The sequence below is a fragment of the Bubalus bubalis genome, chromosome 3, assembly GCF_019923935.1.
Source record: "Bubalus bubalis isolate 160015118507 breed Murrah chromosome 3, NDDB_SH_1, whole genome shotgun sequence".
NCBI lineage: Eukaryota > Metazoa > Chordata > Mammalia > Artiodactyla > Bovidae > Bubalus > Bubalus bubalis.
The window spans coordinates 164284964-164305259 of record NC_059159.1 but is presented as its reverse complement, the minus strand read 5'-3'; the positions used below and the strand labels follow the sequence as shown (position 1 = coordinate 164305259).

Sequence of the window (20296 nt, the reverse complement as noted above, 5' to 3'; positions counted from 1 at the left end):
CAATAGAGACATCGTGTTTGCTTTCTAAAAATTTCACTGAATCTTGACACAATGGCCTAGTTTTGGGGTAACACAAAGGATGCCAAACTTCAAAGCAAAATGGAAGACATCTTCTCAAGAGGCAGATGCTCAGTTCTGGACTTCCTGATGCAGTTAGCATTCTAAGTGAACTCAACAGGATGAGGTGAACCTCTGCTGCGTAAGCCAGGACACAGCTGTGGCCCACGTCTTCGCCTTCCATGCTCAGGGCCCTCCTCTGTTAGGTGCTGTTCAGCCAGCGCACAGAGAGATGCGCTTCTCTACTTGAGGGCTTCCTGCAGAGCACGGCCGTCGTGCTCTCTGGGTCACATGGAGTCCTGAAACACGTACCATGTAACGGAAAGCCAGGTTTCAAGAAGTAAAAATCTTGAGTGCTTTGAGGGAAGCAAGAGGGCATTTAAACAAAAGATTAAAAACAATGTCTACAAAGTTCATAGAAGGGCTTGAAGAGGAAAACTAAAATTTTTCAACCATGGAAGGGGTTGACCAATACCCAAGGATTGGGCTGCTTGCCTGAAGTGGGAGCTGAGACAGAAATTCGATTCTTTTGAGGATCTATATACATGGTAATTGGCAAAGTACATGATAGAACAAAACACATCAGTTCCTTTCTTTTGAAAATGGCTCTAAAGGGAGATTGAGTCCTTCTTCCATGGTCCTGCCTATTCAGCCATCCAGAGCTTGAAGGTCCTGTCATAGGAGCAAGTGGCTATGAGCTGCCCATCGGAGGAAATGTCTAGGCCCATCACTTTGCCTTCGTGGCCGGCCAGAGTCTTCAGAGGGGACCAGCCTGGGTGAGTCCAGATCTTGGCTGTGTTATCATAGGCACCAGTGAGCAAGAAATTCCCATGGATAGCTACAAAAGAGAAGAGGAATTACTTCAGGAATTGAAATATTCAAGAACGTAAGAAAAAGAACAGAACCCAAATCTGCAGGGTGTGTGCTCAGTCGTGGCCGACTCTTTGTGGCCCCATGGACCGTAGCCCATCAGGCTCCTCTGTCCATAGAATTTTCCAGGCAAGAATATTAGAGTGGGTTACTTCCCTGGTGGTCCAGTGGTTAAGATTCCATGCCTCCACTGTAGGGGGCATGGGTTTGACCCCTGGTTGGGAAATTAAGATCCCACATGCCACATAAGGAAAAAAAAAATCTGAAGAATTAAGAATACTGGAGTGGCTTGCTATTTCCTCCTCCAGGGGATGTTCCAACCCAGGGATTAAACCCACGTCTCTTGCATCTCGTGCACTGGCAGGTGGATTCTTTACCGCTGTGCCACCTGGGAAGTCCCAAAATCCACTAGAATATACTATCTTCAAAAAGATGTTATTTTGGCATTCATAAAACGCCAACCTCCGATCTGCATTTTTACTAGGCCTCTCCAAAAAAGAGAACGACTACAGACAGACTTAGGGAAACAAATAACATTATTAAGGTCTTTTGGTTCTTGCCCTGATACACAACCTATTCAAAATAATATTAAGAACTAAGTGCTTGGACCTTCCATGGAAAGCAAAACATGCACAGAAGTCTTCTTTACTTCCTAGCAACAAGAAGCATGCGGTCATAGCTCTGTCTGAAAGGGTGGTTGAGGGAAGGAAAGGATCATTTGTTCCTTCAACAGGGTCCAAATTCTCTCATGTTCCCCTTCCAAGTTAAGCTAACACCTGGCCTGCATTTCATGCCAATGCAATCTGTGTCTCGTAGTTAGGCTTACAACAGAAGGAAAACTTACGCTCGAACTTGACACCTGTCACTAAGTTCTGATGGGCAGGAATGGTGTAGACACAACGTCGCTGTCGGAGGTCCCACACCTTGCAGGTGTTGTCGCCACTGCCGGTTGCAATGTGGTAGCTGTGGATCGGACAGAGGGAGGGAGTCAGAAGCACAGAATACTTTCTGACCAGTAACCCTGTCCACCCCTCATTCAGTGAGCTTATTTACCCATTGGGGGAGAAATTTATTCCATATATTTCCTTCAGGTGACCTTCTAGGAACATGATACAACGTCCTGTGCGCAGGTCCCAAACTCGACCAAATGCATCCAGTCCCCTGACAAAACAGTTCATGAATGAGTATTGTGAACCCAGTTCTCTGTGGAAGCAGGCAGATGTCAGAGGTCAGACAACTGAGCTGCCCCGGCTATGTGGAAGAAGCCTTACCCAGTGCCAGCCAAAGAGCCATCTTGATGGAAGGCAATGTCATACACACCCATGCTGTGGCCCTCCTGGTGCAGGATCTCCTCTTGAGCTTCCAAATCCCATAAGCGCCATGATCGGTCATAGCTTAAAAAGTCAAGCTAATAATTAACCAGCAGATACTCAAAGTGTACAAAGCGCTATAAATTACAAGTGTACAAAGTGCTTCAATGTACCGAGTGCTGTAAATAGTTGGAGCTCAGGTTATATTCCTGAAACTATTCATACAACCATATTAACAAATTCTTTTCTGGCATAAATAATGTCTCCACAACTAAGCGTATCTGTCTTGGGTGCTAAATGGGAAACTGTGGACTGCCTATGCCTAAAAAACTACCTCACTGGCTATTTTAGAAAACAGAATTCCCTAAGAATGGCCCAGAACAAAGACTCTGTCACCTACTTTCTTCCCCAATTTCACTGTTATGTCCTTCCATTCACTGAGCATTTACTGAGTCCTAAACTGAATGTTGGAGATATAATCAATCACAAGTAAATCAACAGAATATAACAGAATAGAGAGTATATATAGAGGCCCACATATACACCATCGAATGATTTTCAATGCGGCCACCAAAGCAATTTCAATAGTGAAAATCTCAATAAATGATGAGAAAACTGTAATACATATGGGAAAAAAGATAAAACAAATAAAAAATCCTCAATTAAAAAATGAGTAAAGCACCTGAACACTGAACAAAAGAAAATACACAAAGGGTCAATAAGCGTATGCCTCAACACCAACAGTCATCAGAGTAATAAAAACTGAAACCATGAGATTTCACTACATACTTGCAAGACTGGGCAAAATGATGAAACTGCCAGTGCCAAATGTTGCAAAGATGTTAAAACAACAACAACAACAACAACAACAACAACAACACTAGAATGCTGGGAATGCAGAATGACACCAACACTATGGAGAACCCCTTGGAAATTTTAAAAGTTAAATATACATCTACCCTATAATCTTGCAATTGCATTCCAAGGTATTTATTCAAGATAAAGGAAAGACAAATACGTCCACAAAAAGTACTGGACAAGAGTACGTATAGTAGCTTTATTCTTACCAGCCAAGAGTTGGAAACAGCCCAAGTGTCCACCAATGGGAGAATGGATAACCTGGCAGTTATGCAACTGACTATTTCTCAGCAATAAAAAGCAACTACTGATACATGCAACGACAAGAATGAATCTTAAAAATATGCTGAGTAAAGAACCCAGACACAAACGAGTTTATAAGGTATGACTATGTAGAATTAATTTATGGTGACAGAAATCAGGGCAGGGGTTGTTTTGGAGAGGGGAGTTGGCTGGGAAAGGCATGGGGGAACTTTCTGGGGTGATGCAAGTGTTCTCTCTATCGACAAGTGTATGGCTATGAGCGTAACTGATGCCGTCTTGGGCCCATACAGTTCTTCCTGTCCTCCTGCTGACCCCACCCAGAACTGTACTGTGTGGTAAATCACTTTTCTATTGTCAAGGGCTTTTATTAATAGTTAATAGATATTGTTTAACAACCATTAGGACCAGGAGACCTCCATGCTCTGTTAGTCGTCAAACAATGAAGACCTTTGCTGATGTATTCCCAGCACCTACTGGGTTACCCACTCATAAATCTTGACTTAGGAATGTACTTCCTGCTCCAAGCACAGACCCCCGTACCCTAGGTTAACTATAAAACTGCAATGGCTTCTTGAAGGTGCAGACTGCAGCTGTGAATGCTTCCGGACTGCTGACCGCCAGATCCCACCCTATAAGTGACCCTGTAATAAACTGATCCACTGGTTATATGGATGGAGTTGTCCACCTTGATTATTCATCTCCAGATGCTTCTCGGGGACATCCCTCGTGATACAGTGGATAAGAAGCCACCTGCCAATGCAGGGGACATGGGCTCAATCCCTGGGCCACCCGTGCGCCGCAACTACTGAAGCCTGCGTGCCTAGAGGCTGAGCTTAGTCAGCAACAAGAGAAGCCACTGCAGTGAGAGGCATGTGCACTGCGACAAAAGCAGCGCCCGTTCACAACGAGAGCGCCCACAGCGGCAACGAAGACTCAGTGCAGCCAAAAGAAAATGACTATCGGTTTGGTGGGCACTTTTTGTTCCCTTGGACCTCCAACAACAGGGATGTGGGTCATGTGAATGTATGCATTTGTCAAGACTGACTAAATTATACACTTAAATCCATTTCACTGCATGTAAATTGTATCTCAAAAACTTCTTTAATAGATTCTGGCCTCACTGAATTTATAGAACCAAGAAAAGAGACTGATCTGTAAGCAGTGAAGTTATAATACAACATATAGCCCACCCCACCGCCCCTCTCCATCAAAAAATGCACTTCTAGTATTGGCCAAGAAAGAGAAGAGGGAAACTCTAGCTCTCTGGCATTTAGTGACCGAAATCTCAGATTAACTGCAATTTAAAGTCAAATACACTTAGCCTTAACTGTACCATATAGTCTTTTTTGATTCTGATTCATTGCAGTCCAAGAAAATATGACTTGAAGACAGAATAAGAGGATGGCTTACCAGGTGGTACCTAAGAAACGTCCTGATGGATGCCACATCACACGGGCCACACGCACTGTGTGCCCTTCAATATCTGCCACCGGTTCATCACTGAAAAGGAACCAGATACCCTAAGTAAACTATTTTACAGTCGTGCAAATATTCACTAAATTTTTTTTTAACTGTTGAGCACACAGGCACTCATTCTGCATGGGTGGACAGGCCAAACTGTAACTTGTAATCTGTTAAAATTTTAGGGCCAACGATAATCTAATCACCTCCCAAGGTTATAAAAGCTTTGGGACTATTACATATGTCCACAGGTGAACATTGCCCATTTTTGTTGTTCAGTAGCTCAGTTGCGTGCTACTCTTTGCAACTCCATGGACTACAGCCACCAGGCCTCCCTGTCCTTCACCATCTCCTGGAGCTTGCTCAAACTCATGTCCATTGAGTCAGTGATACCATCCAACCATCTCATCCTTTGTCGTCCCCTTCTCCTCCTGCTTTCAATCTTTCGCAGCATCAGGGTATTTTCCAATGAGTCAGTTCTTCTCATCAGGTGGCCAAAGTATTGGAGCTTCAGCTTTAGCATCAGTCCTTCCACTGAATACTCAGGGTTGATATCCTTTAGAATTGACTGATTTATTCTCCTTGCAGTTCAAGGGACTCTCAAGAGTCTTCTCCAACACCACAGTTCAAAAGCATCAGTTCTTCGGAGCTCAGCCTTCTTTATGGTCCAACTCTCACATCCATACATGACTACTGGAAAAACCATAGCTTTGTTTATATGCACCTCTGTTAGTAAAGTAACGCCTCTGCTTTTTAATATGCTATCTAGGTTTGTTATTGCTTTTCTTCCAAGAGGCAAGTGTCTTTTAATTTCATGGTTGCAGTCGACATCTACAGTGATTTTGGAGTCCAAGAAAATAAAGTCTGTCACTGTTTCCATTGTTTCCCCATCTATTTGCCATGAAGTGATGGGACCAGATGCCATGATCTTAGTTTTTTCAATGTGAATTTTAAGCCAGCTTTTTCACTCTCTTCTTTCACCTTTCATCAAGAGGCTCTTTAGTTCCTCTTCGCTTTCTCCCATAAGGGTGGCGTCATCTGCATATCTGAGGTTATTGATATTTCTCCAGGCAATCTTGATTCTGGCTTGTGCTTCATCCAGCCCGGCATTTCTCATGATTTACTCTGTATGTAAGTCAAATAAGCAAGGTGACAATATACAGCTTTGACATACTCCTCTCCAAATTTTGACCAGTCTGTTCTTCCATGTCCGGTTCTAACTGTTGCTTCTTGACCTGCATACAGGTTTCACAGGAGGCAGGTCAGGTGGTCTGGTATTCCCATCTCTTTCAGAATTTTCCACAATTTGCTGTGATTCATACAGTCAAGGCTTCAGTGTAGTCAATGAACCAGAAGCAGATGCCACAGCACTTCAATAAGCATTGTCCTTCTATTTCAATTCACTGTCAACAAATTCTTAATTCTATACCACTTAAGATTAAGAGAAAATAAAATATACTTCAACCTAACAAGTAAAATAATTTCTCTGAACCAAAGGACTGCTGAGATTCTAGAGAGAAACATACTTTGATAGAGATGCAGGGCAATATCATACATTTCTGGTGCAAGTGGATTATAGATAATTTTATCTCAAACCTCAGCTTGTTCAAGGATCCACATGAAAGAAGAACTCCTAAACAGAAGCTTAGTTTCCTTTCAGTGGCCATTAAATTCTACTACCAGCAACAGCAGAAAGAAGATCTGAAACACCAGTGAAAGGAAATAAACACAAACCCTAAAGAGGGCAATTAAAAAGGGAACACTATTAATGTGGATACACAGAACTAATCAAAGCCCTAGGGGAACAAATATTGCTACATATTACCAAAGCCAATTAAAACTTGCTGTGCTCACAGCTAAGATCCTATCTAGCAGAGTGGAGATACTAATTAGCTCCTCACAAAATCCTAGAACAAAAGCCTCATGTGCTTTCCCAAAGAAGGAAAACTAAGCAACTGAATTCAGAAGTCTTTTAGGCAACAAGGTGCTTCTAATTATTTCTTGGAAAATAATAAATAATCACAAACACATTAAAACAGACAAGCCTGCTGTAATTGGAAAATATGGTTTAGGTAAAGGATGACAATATTGGGAGGAGATATCACTTCCTTGGCAATACTGCTGGACATAACCTTCTTTCTTTCCCCTGCGGCTGTTTGCTAAGAACCAATGTGCTGTCTGGAGTATTATTTTCAGTCAATCTACCAAACAGCACATTTGTCCAATGTCAATCTATTGCAATGGCAGGTATAATGGATCGTTCCAGAATAACTGGAGCCAGGAAACAGCAGTCACTGTATTAGAGGCAAAAACCAAGGTACAGAGTTCTAGGTCCCTAGGGCCAACCAATCAACTGTTTACTGCGGTGACTGCCGTGCGGACAGAGCAGTAATATTCACCTGTCAAGGCTCCACAGCTTCACAGAACCGTCAGCAGCACAAGAGGCCAGATTGACGTCTTTTTGGTCCAAGGAGACTGTGGATTTGGGATGGAATACGATCGCTCCCACGTTTGTGTTATGGCCTGAAGGAGTGTAAGAGATGGAAATTAAAGGGCTGCTGTTCTGTTATAACTTAAGTGTAAATATACACAATGAGGAATATTATATATACACATTCCAGAAAACATGAACCTATAAAGTATTCGTTATTCAACTACTAAAAAACTGAACTTTTAAAATTTAAACTAACGTATAAATTACATTAAAAGAAAAAGCTTAACACAAAAAAATATGTTTCTTGCTTTAGAGATTGTAAATGCCAGAGTAGGGCTGGACATGAGAGAGAAATATGCATATGATGTCATTATCATTCAGCCTTGCAGTCAAAGAAAACCAAACCAAGTCAGATCATATCAAGAATTAAGTGTGTGTGTAGCGGGTCTGAGTGTCGGTAGAGCTTTAAGAGTTACACTGCTGGATAGAGTCTGAACTGGGAAAAAGAGCAAGATTTAGGTAAGAGTCTAACCCACCTCGAAGAGTGTGAAGGAGGTTGCAATCGGGAACAGACCAGAGCTTGCAAAGCCCACTCCTATCAAATACAAAGGAAAGCATCTCAGCCAGGGTTGGTCTGGGAAGGAAAAGGTATCTTGGTAACATTACTAAAGGACAATTTCTTCTTACCCCCCAAAATCGTTATAGTGGCAGACAAAAAAGAAAAGGCTTATCACTTGGAGGGTTATGTAAGAAAGCTATAGCCAGGTCCGAAGCAAACTAAGGCCTCTACTGGACTATAAATATTATAGCACAAGTTGCTCTTCTCCTTAGCTGTTGGACCAATTTCTAGGCAAAGTAGGACAAATGAAATTACCTACCTGTAATATTAATAATGATACTATCTCCTTAAATATGAACAGCATATTACTACTTACAAAGTAATTAAACAAAAAAAAAAAGCTTTATTTTGAAAAATTCCAACAAATTACTTTTATATCTATCATCTCAAATGATCCTTATAACAGATTTGTGAGGTACATAAGACGGAATGATCATTTCTACTTTACTTGTGTATTCGTTTTATTCTCTGGTAATTAACTCTTTAAACTGGAGTCCAGATGATTTACAACACTGTGTCAGTTTCTGCTGCGCAGCAGTGAGTCATTTCTACTTTATAATAAAGACAGCTGAGGCTTGAAGAGGTGGACAGATCTACATAGGTCCTTGGTTTTCTCCTGAATTGGTCTCGATTTCTGCCTAGTCACATAGCTCCTGTGTGTACAACGTAAGGAAGATTGCCCCTCACTAGACGACAATGTCCCACAAGAACAACTAAGTGACTGAACAGAACAAAACAACAAAGTTTTCACATCTTAAAAGTTTTTTGCATATGCGATGGCAAACAGAAAACAGAATAAACACAAAAACGGTAATTTGCTTTGCTTTACAGATAAAGAAACTGAAGCTTACACAGAAGTATCTTGCTTAGGTCACATAACTAAAACTATGAAGTATCTTGCTTAGGTGATATAACTAAAAAAGAAAAGCTGTATCAAGGTGTATATAGTTAGTCTATAAACTCCCTGTATTAATATATCTGCTCCAAAATGATGCAAATGCCAAGAATGTGACTGACAGATGCGAACTGAAAGCTCTATTATAAACTACAATGGGTACGCGTTACCACCTCTAGTTTGATGTGATCATGAGGCAGCAGAGGAAAATGGGATGGCAATGGCCTTCTATTTATTTTTCACATTTTTTTTGAAAGTAGCTCAGTCACATCCGACTCTTTGCGACCCCAGGGACTATACAGTCCATGGAATTCTCAAGGCCACAATACTGGAGTGGGTAGCCTTTCCCTTCTCCAGGGGATCTTCCCAACCCAGGGAGTGAACACAGGTTTCCCACAATGCAGGCGGATTCTTTACCAGCCGAGCCACCAGGGAAGCCAAGCAATGGCCTTCCAAAACAAATGTTGACTTTTCCCCCAGAACCCCATTCAGGGAAAAGAAAACAGAACACTATAAAATGGGGACTTACCAACAGGCTGTGGCCAGCATTTTGGAATTGGGACTGAAGTGACAGTAGGAGATAGGCCGATCATCCCCAATCTGACTGCAGAAATTATTCAAAGACTTAAAAAAAAAGACAAACAAGGGATCATTAAATGCTAACCCAAGACTTTCTTGGCTTTTCCACCATTAAAAAAAGAAAAAAAAATCTTTCCAGTTTTATCCCACCCTAAGATTCCCCATCCCTCCTCTTTTGTCAGGAGACACTTCTACAAATGAACGAATGAACGGAGTCAAGGCTTATCTGGAACTCCCCCATGCTGTCATCTACAGTCTGTGTCAATAGCTTCTCTGTCAGCTAAAAATAAACCAGAAAGCCATGGCAAGATTTAAAGTACAGTCTAACATATTAAAAGGGAGAAGTAAAGCACAGGAACCATAGGCCTCTGCCTGGTACGAAGTGCAGTAGGTTCCCTGCCACCTTAACTGATGGGTCCTCCCAAGCAGCAACAGTGCAAGCAAGGAAGATGTACAGCTGCCTTTTATTTGTTAGAGGCGGGCCAAGGTAGAACATTTAACAAATACTGCAGAAATCTTTAAAACATCGGGCAATCGCTGAGAGAGCCTTACTCGGAGAGATTTGTGCAGCTCTTGCATCTGGGAGGTTCTAGTTGTCTCAGGAATCTCTTTATGAAGACGGGCCTCTTCTAAGCGTTTCATTGCCCTGTAACACGGAAAACACGACCCTGGGCAAACAGGCTGGAAACAAGGGTCCAAAGAAGTCTCTGTATCACTCAATCTCAACTAACAACCACAGTCATTATAAAGCAGATCCTCAGTCCCTGAGAGGAAATAAGAAGCATGCTTCTTCCTCCTCCTCACATTTCTCCTTACCTGGGCAGTGAATAATTAGCAATCCACAGTCTAGCAACCTTCAGGCTGTTTGGTCCTTCATGGTACCAGGTCTGCTGATACTGAAAGTTAAATAAGAGCAGAAATGTCAAGTCTGAAGCATCCCTGCCTCTTTCATAGCTATCAATTCCCTACTGTAACTGCCCAGGAAAAAGGTGAATTAGTTCAGTATAATATGATGAAATCAGGTATATGCGTTTTCTGATGTGTTTCTATGAGTTCTTATTGGATGATTTCTGGTTCCTTTTTACAAGGGAAACCAGGAATGCTGTGCTTCTTTCCCGAAATGGGAAACTCACTTACTTCCATTTGTATCTACAAAGGAACCACAAACAACTGCCAACAACTATTCCTGAACAGCAGTCTCCAACCCCTGCTCTGGCCCTCATCTGAGGCAAAGTAAAGCTCTGAAAACAGAAAACGAGAGAACTAGCCCCTTGTCTCCTGCGTGCTGACACTATGAAGCCAAGGACGTATTTACCTCTTCTTTGGACTTCTTTGATTTCTCATCATCTTTTTTGGTCTTTTTTAAGGCATCAGTACCGACCACTGAGAGAATATTTCTTAACCTGTAACAAAGAAGATCAGAATTTAAATAGAGTTGAGGTAAGGTAAAGTAGGACTTTCACCTTACTTCACTCAGCGTGTTGGATACTCTTGACGCGCTAAGTATAAAAAATGACTAAGAAACAGCCCTTGACTTCACAGGGTGCTAAGGGGAATCCTGAGTAAACAACCTAGACTTGGAGGGAATCAGGGAAGGCCTTACGGAGAAGATGTTCTCTAAACTGAGACCTCAATCAATCAGGTCAAAAGGTCAAGAATTTTCGGAAAGGACAGCTAAGGCAGAGGGTTCCACAAATGTGAAGGTCTAGAGGCAAGCATGTTGAGCCTGGAATCAAAACAGTTCAGTATGGCTGGAGCATGGGGTACTGGGAAAGGCTGAGTGAGAGAAATGGCTGCCAATCTAAGTAGGGGCCAGGCCACAGTGCACTCCTAATGCCAGGGTGAGCAGAGTTCACATTTGAGAAAGACTCCTGGAAAAGTATGGAGAATAAAGAGGGAAGAACAAAGGAGGGAACTCAGCATACTGTGGTATCCTCCCACTTGAGTCTTAATGGACTGAATAAGACGGTGGCGGGGGAGACTCCAGACAGTCACCTAAGGGACACAAGCAACAAACAGTAAAAGTGTATCCTTTGCGAGGCTATTAAAGTAACATAACAAAGTGACAGAGCACAGTGTCAGGGCTCACTTTACCAGGGACCAGAGGTTAGGAAGGGCTTCTTTAAGGAGGTGGTATTTATGCTAAAACCAAAAGAACTGAAAAGCTCTAAAAGGCGAGAGCTCCACTATTCTTGTCTAGAAAATCCGTGGACAGAGGAGCCTGGCAGGCTACAGTCCATAGGGTCGCAAGAGTTAGACACAACTTAGCGACTAAATCACAACATAAAAGGCGAGAGAGGGGAACAAAAAAAGGAAAATTAAGTCGAAAGACACACACAAAAAAGCTTGAGCATCCTAGGAGGATCATTATGGCTACTAAGTCTAGTAAACGGGAAGAGGGGTACAAGGTAAGGATGAAGAGCATGTTAGGAGTTTTTTATTCTAAGTTTAGTAAGAGACACTGTAGGATTTTTGTTAAGCAAATTGTTAAGCAAACAATTAATACAGCACATCTGGGGTTATTACAATAGTCTAAAGGTGAAACTAGTGGAGGGAGAGAAAAGAGGACATGCTGGAGGTACATTTCAGAAGTAGAATAAAGAAGATTTTGCTGATGGGTTATACAGAAGGTGACGCAGGTTTTTAACTGAAAACCGTGTGAATGGTTGTGTTATTTGCAAGAATAGGAAAAGGATGGGAAATAGATGAGTTCAACATCAGTTAACTTCAGTTCAGTTGCTCAGTCGTGACCGCACGGACTGCAGCACGCCAGGCCTCCCTGTCCATCATCAACTCCCAGAGTTTACTCAAACTTATGTCCATTGAGTCGGTGATGCCATCCAACCATCTCATCCTCTGTCGTCCCTTTCTTCTGCCCTCAATCTTTCCCAGCATCAGGGTCTTTTCCAATGAGTCAGCTCTTCACATCAGGTGGCCAAAGGACTGGAGTTTCAGCTTCAGCATCAGTCCTTCCAATGAACACCCAGGACTGATCTCCTTTAGGATGGACTGGTTGGATCTCCTTGCAGTCCAAGGCACTCTCAAGAGTCTTCTCCAACACCACAGTTCAAAAGCATCAATCCTTCGGCACTCAGCCTTCTTCACAGTCCAACTCTCACATCCATACATGACCACAGGAAAAACCATAGCCTTGACTGGACGGACCTTTGTTGGCAAAGGAATGTCTCTGCTTTTTAATATTCTGTTTAGGTTGGTCGTAACTTTTCTTCCAAGGAGTAAGCGTCTTTTAATTTCATTCAATGTAGGTCCATGAATAAAGGTAAATTGGAAGTGGTCAAACAGGAGATGGCAAGAATAAACATCGACATCTTAGGAATCAGTGAACTAAAATGGATGGGAATAGGCAAATGTAATTCAGATGACCATTAAATCTACTACAGTGGGCAAGAATCCCTTAGAAGAAATGGAGTAGCCATCATAGTCAATAGAAGAGTCTGAAATGCAGTACTTGAGTGCAATCTGAAAAATGACAGAATGATCTTGGTTCGTTTCCAAGGCAAACCATTCAACACCACGGTAACCCAAGTTTAAGCCCCAACCATTGATGCTGAAGAAGTTGAAGCTAACCAGTTCTATAAAGACCTATAAGATCGTCTAGAACTAACACCAAAAAAAGATGTTCTGTTAATCTCAGGGGATTGGAATGCAAAAGAGGCAAGTCAAGAGATACTTGGAGTAACAGGCAAATTTGGCCTTGGAGTACAAAATGAAGCAGGACAAAGGCTAACAGAATTCTGCCAAGAGAATACACTGGTCATAGTAAACACCTTTTTCCAACAACACAAGGGACAACTTTACATGTGGACACCACCAAGTGCCAGACTGATTTTATTCTTTGCAGTCGAAAACGGAGAAGCTCTATCCACTCAGCAAAAACAAGACCTGAAGCTAACTGTGGCTCAGATCATCAGCTCCTTAAAGCAAAATTCAGGCTTAAACTAAAGAAAGCACGGAAAACCACTAGCCATTCAGATACGCCCTAAATCAAATCCTCCATGATCATAGTGGAGGTAACAAATAGATTCAAGGGATTAGATCTGGTAAACAGAGTGTCTGAAGAACTATGGACAGAGATTCGTAACACTGTACACAAGGAGGCACTGACTAAAACCATCCCGAAGGAAAAGAAATGCAGTAAGGCGGAGTGGTTGTCTGACAAAGTCTTACAAATAGCTGAGAAAAGAAGAGAAGTGAAAAACAAGGGAGAGAGGGAAAGGTATACCCAACTGAGTGCAGAGCTCCAGAGAACAGCAAGGAAAGAGAGGGCCTTCGTCAAAGAACAATGCGAAGAAACAGCGGAAAACAGGACGGGAAAGACTAGAGATCTCTTCAAGAAAACTGGAGATATCAAAGGAACATTTCATGCAAAGATGGGCACAATAATGGACAGAAACAGTAAAGACCTAATAGAAGCACAAGAGATCAAGAAGAGATGGCAAGAATACACAGATGAACTGTACAAAAAGATCTTAACGATCTGGATAGCCATGATGGTGTGGTCACTCACCTAGAGCCACACATCACGAGTGTGAAATCATGAGGGCCTTCAGAAGCACTGCTGCCAATAAAGCCAGCAGAGGTGATGGAATTCCAGCTGAGCTATTTCAAATCCTGAAAGACGATGCTATTAAATGATGCTGCATTCAGTATGTCAGCAAATTTGGGAAAACTCAGCAGTGGCCACAGAACTGAAAAAGGTCAATCTTCATCCTAATTCCTAAGAAGGACAGTACCAAAGAACGTTCAAACTACCAGACAATTGCGCTCACTTCCCATGCTAGTAAGGTTATGCTCAAAATCCTTTAAGCTAGGCTTCAGTACTTGAAAGGAAACTTCCAGATGGACAAGCTGGGTTTAGAAAAGGCAGAGGAACCAGAGACCAAATCGCCAACATTTGCTGATCATAGAGAAAGCAAAGGAATTCCAGAAAAACATCTACTTCTATTTCACTGACTATGCAAAAGCCTTTGACTGTGTGGATCACAACCGTGAAAAACTCTTAAAGAGATGTGAATACCAGACCATCTTACCTGTCACCTGAGAAACCTATATGCAGGTCAAGAAAACAATAGTTAGAACCTTATATGGAATAAATGACTGGTTCAAAATTAAGAAAGGAGTATGACAAGGCTGAATACTGTCATTCTGCTTATTTAACTTATACGTAGAGTACATCATGGACATGCCAGGCTGGATGACTCACAAGCTGGAATCAAGATTGCTGGGAGAAATATCAACAACTTCAGATATGCAGATAATACCACTCTAATGGCAGAAAGCGAGGAGGAACTAAAGAGCTCCTTGATGAGGGTGAAAGAGAGAGCGAAAAAGTCAGCTTGAAACTCAATATTAAAAAATCTAATTAGATGGCCTCTGGTCTTAACACTTCATGGCAAATAGAAGAGAAAAAGGTGGAAGCAGAGACAAATTTCCTCTTCTTGGGATGAAGAAAATCACTGCAGATGGTGACTGCAGCCATGAAATTAAAGATGACTGCTTCCTGGAAGGAAAGCAACGATAAACCCAGACAGTATATTAAAAAGCAGAGATACCACTTAGCTTAAAAAGGTCCATACAGTCACAGCTATGGTGTTTCCAGTAGTCACGTACGCATGTGAGAAATGGACCATAAAGAAGGCAGAGCACTGAAGAACTGATGCTTTTGAACTGTGGTGCTGGAGAAGGCTCTTGAGAGTCCCTTGGACAGCAAGGAGATCCAACCAGTCAATCCCAAAGGAAATTAACCCTGAATATTCATTGGAAGGACTGATGTTGAAGCTGAAGCTCCATACTCTGGCCACCTGATAAAAACAGCCAACTAACTGGAAGAGACCCTGATGCTGGCAAAGACCGAAGATAGCAGAACAAGAGGGCAACAGAGGATGAGATGGTTGGATGGCATCATCAATTCAATGGACATGAACTTGGGCAAACTCCAGGAGATGGTGAGGTACCGGGAGGCCTGGTGTGCTGCAGTCCCTGGGGTTGCAAAGAGTTGGACATGACTTGGTGACTGAACAACAACTTAGAGATGTCAAATTTGAGACTATAGAACAGCTAGGCTACAGAGATCTGGGAGTCATTAGACTCCATGCCATGGGAGTCCATAGAAACTCCACATAAACCATGCCATGGGAACGGACCTGATCCCTCATGGTTGGTGTAGGACAAGGACAAACAACAGCAGTTTATAAAGGTTACGCAGGGGGAAAACGAGGCTTAGAAGAATTAGCTAAAGAAACAGGAGGAAAACCAGGAGGATTGGGTTTTATGGAAGCCAAGGAAAGGGAGCGTTTGAAGGATGGAATAGGTGGCAGTGTACTGGGGCTATTCTTAGTAAAGATGAGCTGATGACCTTAATGAACAGCCATTTCAATGTGGAAGTGGTCAGTCAGTCTGCACTGGGCTGAAGAGTGGTAAGGGCCTTAAGAGAGTAAATGTTATAAGTGAGGAATAGTTAAGCCCCAAGTCCTGAAGAGGCAGGCAGGTCACATCCTCATAACTGCACACGACTAGCCTGTCACCGAGAGATTTTGGAACTTCAGAATCACAAGAGTAGCATTATCTGAGGAAAGTACCTCTTTTCAATAATGTCCAAAATACACTTACCATCATGTTTTATGTTAATAACAAAAAACGTGTTTGCTGTTTAAATTTTCAGAGTTCAGTGACAAATTTTACCCAACTCAAAACTATACACTAAGGAGAGGAAGGGGAGGGAACATGTTAACATCTTCACAGTTTATAAAGAAAAATTAGTAGTGCAGAATAAACTGACCTAAGACTTAGATTATGGACTAAACCATATTCACACAACTTAATAAGATATTCTGTCAACATTATGTGAGACATTCTATTAAAGGTTTAGCTACAAGTACCAACTAAATAATGGCAGAAAGTGAAGAGGAACTAAAGAGCCTCTTGGTGAAAGAGGAGAGTGAAAAAAGCTGGCTTAAATTCAACATTCAAAAAATGAACATCATGGCATCTGGTTGAATCACTTCATAGCAAATAGATAGGGAAAAAGTGCAAAGTGTCAGATTTCATTTTCTTGGGCTTCAAAATCAATGTGGATGGTGACTGCAGCCATGAAATTAAAAGACACTTGCTCCTTGGAAGAATAGCTATGACAAACCTAGACAGTGTATTAAAAAGCAGAGACATCACTTGGCTGAAAAAGTTCCGTATTGTCAAGGTTATGGTTTTTCCAGTAGTCATGTATGGATGTGGACCGTAAAGAAGGCAGAGTACTGAAGAATCGATGCTTTTGAACTGTGGGGTCGGAGAAGACTCTTGAGAGTCCCTTGGACAGCAAGATCAAACCAGTCCATCCTAAAGGAAATCAACCCTGAAAATTCATTGGAAGGACTGATGCTGAAACTGAAGCTCTAATACTTTGGCCACCTGATTCGAAGAGCCAACTCACTGGAAAAGACCCTGATGCTGGGAAAGATTGAGAGCAGGAGAAGAGGACAACAGGATGAGACAGTTGGATGGCGTCACCGACTCAATGGACATGAGTCTGAGCAAGCTCCGAGAGACAGTGAAGGACAGGGAGGTTCATGGGGTCACAAAGAGTCGGACATGACTTAGTGACTGAACAACAACAACTAAAATCTGGAACTATAATCCTGTGATTAAAAAAGAGTAAATACTTAGAAAGGGTACCTTTCTCTTCTTTCAGCAGGACCTTCTCCAAAAAGTGTGATGGGTTCCCCCAAAGCTCTAAGGCAAGCCTTGACCTCTGAGTCATCTGTGGAAACGTTGATTTGCCGGGCTCGCTTCCTTCTCTCAAACTCTGCTAACACTTCAGCCTGTCTCTCACTGATGTGCTCTTCAATTTCAAACACTTCTCCTATAAAGAGAACAGGCAATATCAGCATGATCACCAATCTTCTTCAATTAGGCAGAGAAATAAGTTCTTACAACTGGAGTCTGCATGCCTCTGCTGCTGCTGCTGCTAAGTTGCTTCAGTCGTGTCCGACTCTATGCGACCCCACAGACGGCAGCCCACCAGACTCCCCCTGGGATTCTCCAGGCAAGAACACTGGAGTGGGTTGCCATTTCCTTCTCCAATGCATGAAAGTGAAAAGTCAAAGTGAAGTCACTCAGTCGTGTCCGACTCTTAGCGACCCCATGGACTGCAGCCTACCAGGCTCCTCCGCCCATGGGATTTTGCAGGCAAGAGTACTGGAGTAGGGTGCCATTGCCTTTTCCAGTGCATGCCTCTAGGGACAGTTAACTAATCTGTAAGAAACTTTACAGTTTCTCAGTTTATTCAAGTATGCCAAAAACAGAAAACTAAATGAGGTTTTAAAGGCCAGAAACTGGTTCAAGTCATCTTGTTTCCTTTGGCAACTTACACGTACATAAACACACAGCTTTCATGAGACAATGCAAATACAGAGCACTTTTAACAAGTTAACTAGGCTTTCTCTCCATGGCAAAATAGAAACATTATTTTAACAGTTGCCAAAGCTACTCTCTGAAACAGTCTCAGTATAGGAACACTAACAAATATAACAGTAAACTGGAAATAATTACCATGAAAATGATAAGCCTTAACTATAAGGCTTTTTGGATAATGTAGTAGCTAGTTTTAAAACTCACATAAAAAACAAGCATTTGGATGAGAAGTGAGTACAGTCGTGATGCCGTCATGTTTAAAATAACATAAAAGGTTTAAAACTCATGAAAAGTGCACGTGTATAGAAAAGAAAATGTGTGGGAGGGTCGATGAGAAACTTGACAGAAGTCCTATCTGCACGCAAGTCTTTTTTATACCCTTCCATACTGTCTGATGGAGAAGGCAATGGCAATCCACTCCAGTGTTCTTGCCTGGAGAATCCCAGGGACGGGGGAGCCTGGTGGGCTGCCGTCTATGGGGTCACACAGAGTTGGACACGACTGAAGCCACTTAGCAGCAGCAGCATACTGTCTGAATTTCTTATGACAAACATGAATGATTTTATTTTTAAAATATAGTAGACTACTAGTTACTGGCATGAAAAAATACCCTCAACAGTGTGTGTGTACTTATTGGCTTACTTGTTTCCAACTCTTTGCGACCTGGTGGACTGTAGCCCACCAGACCCCTCTGTCCATGGGGTTTTACATGCAAGAAATACTGGAGTAGGTTGCCATTTCCTCTTCCAGGGGATCTTCCCCACCCAGTGATCAAACCCACCTTGTCTCCTGTGTCTCTTGCATTGCAGGTGAATTCTTTACCCACTGAGCCATCAGGAAAGCCCATTTAACAGAATTCAGAATTGACAATGCAGGTTACAAAACAATTTGTTTATCGTGGTTTCATTTATGGAAAAAAAATGTTTTTTTTTATAGCTTTATTAAGTTCTTGAAATGATATAGCTCCGATTAATAAAGATTACAGGTTTTTCTACTTCATATATTTCTTTATTGTTTAACTGCTTTCAAAATAAAGATGGCTATCACTTTAAAAAGAGATAATTTCATTTTGGGTGAAAAACAGTTGGAAAACTAAAAAGAGGAGAATATTAGGAAACACAGTAGCTTCAAGCTAACGCCAGAACTACACTAGATTCCAGAAGACAAAGGAAATCACTGAATCCAAATACACACTGAATAAATTCCTAGTAAAATTACTAACAATTCATTGAAGAAAAACTGTATAAAAGGTTTAAGAAAAAGGTTCTCTGGATAATACCAAGTCAGGCAGGCAGAGAATACGGACTTCGATAGGTGCAAGCTTATTATTTGTAGTTTTTTGACATAAACTAGTGATATTTGAGGCAGGTAATCATTACAGAAAATTTGAGCACCAAAGGTAAAGATGAACTCACAATTTGCATCTTACCAGAGGTTATGTTAATGTTTCCTGCTTCAATTCCTGCTTTGAGTCCTTCTTTTCCCAAAAGCCCAGATTCTCCTTTGGCCAGACGCTCCCTCTCCTTCTCTTCCAAACTTCCATAATAGATGTGTGGTTTCTTCACAACAGGAGCTACTAAGTCATCTGGTGCCTTAGTTTTGGTTGCCTGCTAAAACAAAGACCTAGATTAACCTAAAGCTTAATCTTACAATCTAATAAGCTTCCCAGCAGAATGCAGCTTATTTAGAGCTTCAAACCTATTTCTTCCCCACACAAAGGACAAACCAGGCACCAGTGAAAATGTGTCTTTCTTGATCTGGGGGTGGAGGTAAAGAGTGGTTCCAGTCTCTTAATCACTTAAATTTTGTAGATAGGAAGAGATGGATAAAACTAGTGAATTTCTGGTGCTGATTTTTCTGTCAAAGGTTTTCTCTCGAACATGTTTATTTCATACGGTTGCAGTAGGTGCAATCTCTTCTTGGCTTTTACGAAAATTTCCAGAATTACTGCTCATCACAGGGGTATCAAGGATAACTGAAATAATCAAAGCGATGGTACGGGGGACAAGTTAGAAAGTTCCTGTTCACACATTTCAAACGTTTCAGACATGAAGCAGTAGATAAGTTAGGAGCAATTAAGAGTTCGGAAAGTGTCATAAATCTTGGCCAAGACTCTACTCCCTTTCAGAGCTCCGTTTCTGAACCAGACGGAAAAGATATTTACATTTCGGGGCTGTAGTGAGAGGTGAAAACGAGCTGAAACAGATGAAAGCACTTAAGAATTAGGAAAACACAGCAGCCTTCCTCCTCGGCCCTCCACTGCCGTAGCCCGTTCCCTAACGGCCCTATTTCGCAGGGACCCCCACCCTCTCAGCGCTCTCTGCCAGAATGAGACCTGTACCGTGGAGGAGGGTCGTGTGGAAGCCATGCTGGGCTCCGGAGACGCGAAGCCCCAGCGAAAGCGGCGCTCTACGTTTCAGACCGTCCACCGCGCGCCCGGCAAAGCGGAACTACGTCGCCGACCGGAAGTGGTCCGAGGTCCGACGCAGCATCCTGGGAGGCGTGGAGCATTGTGGGAATCG

General features: G+C 42.2%; 1 protein-coding gene across 5 annotated transcripts; it reads right to left on the bottom strand.

The window, feature by feature from the left end:
• Window positions 1-16: 16 nt before the first annotated feature.
• On the bottom strand, window positions 17-20292 carry PRPF4 (pre-mRNA processing factor 4). 5 transcript variants are annotated; one of them, XM_006061246.3, is made up of 14 exons: window positions 20110-20292; window positions 19204-19384; window positions 17037-17223; window positions 10663-10750; window positions 10164-10243; window positions 9900-9993; window positions 9298-9392; window positions 7791-7849; window positions 7220-7343; window positions 4770-4859; window positions 2199-2321; window positions 1981-2088; window positions 1772-1890; window positions 17-895 (listed from the first exon to the last, which is right to left on the bottom strand). In XM_006061246.3, exons 1-14 carry the CDS (start codon window positions 20140-20142, stop codon window positions 702-704), a joined length of 1575 nt encoding a protein of 524 aa, XP_006061308.1. In that variant the 5' UTR covers window positions 20143-20292; the 3' UTR covers window positions 17-701. The 5 variants fall into 5 exon arrangements, with proteins under 5 accessions (XP_006061308.1, XP_006061309.1, XP_006061310.1 ...); XM_006061247.3 differs by having other exon boundaries at window positions 19204-19381; XM_006061248.3 differs by having other exon boundaries at window positions 20116-20292.
• Between the last annotated feature and the right edge of the window lie 4 nt (window positions 20293-20296).

What these genes read in the sequence shown, in the direction of transcription:
- PRPF4 (XM_006061246.3), bottom strand. Translation starts at nt 20,142, where the DNA reads ATGGCTTCCACACGACCCTCCTCCACGGTACAG. An exon ending in AAACATTAACATAACCTCTG is followed by an intron (nt 17,224 to 19,203) that starts GTAAGATGCAAA and finishes TTCTCTTTATAG; the next exon opens with GAGAAGTGTTTGAAATTGAA. An exon ending in CCTGCTGAAAGAAGAGAAAG is followed by an intron (nt 10,751 to 17,036) that starts GTACCCTTTCTA and finishes TCTTTGTTACAG; the next exon opens with GTTAAGAAATATTCTCTCAG.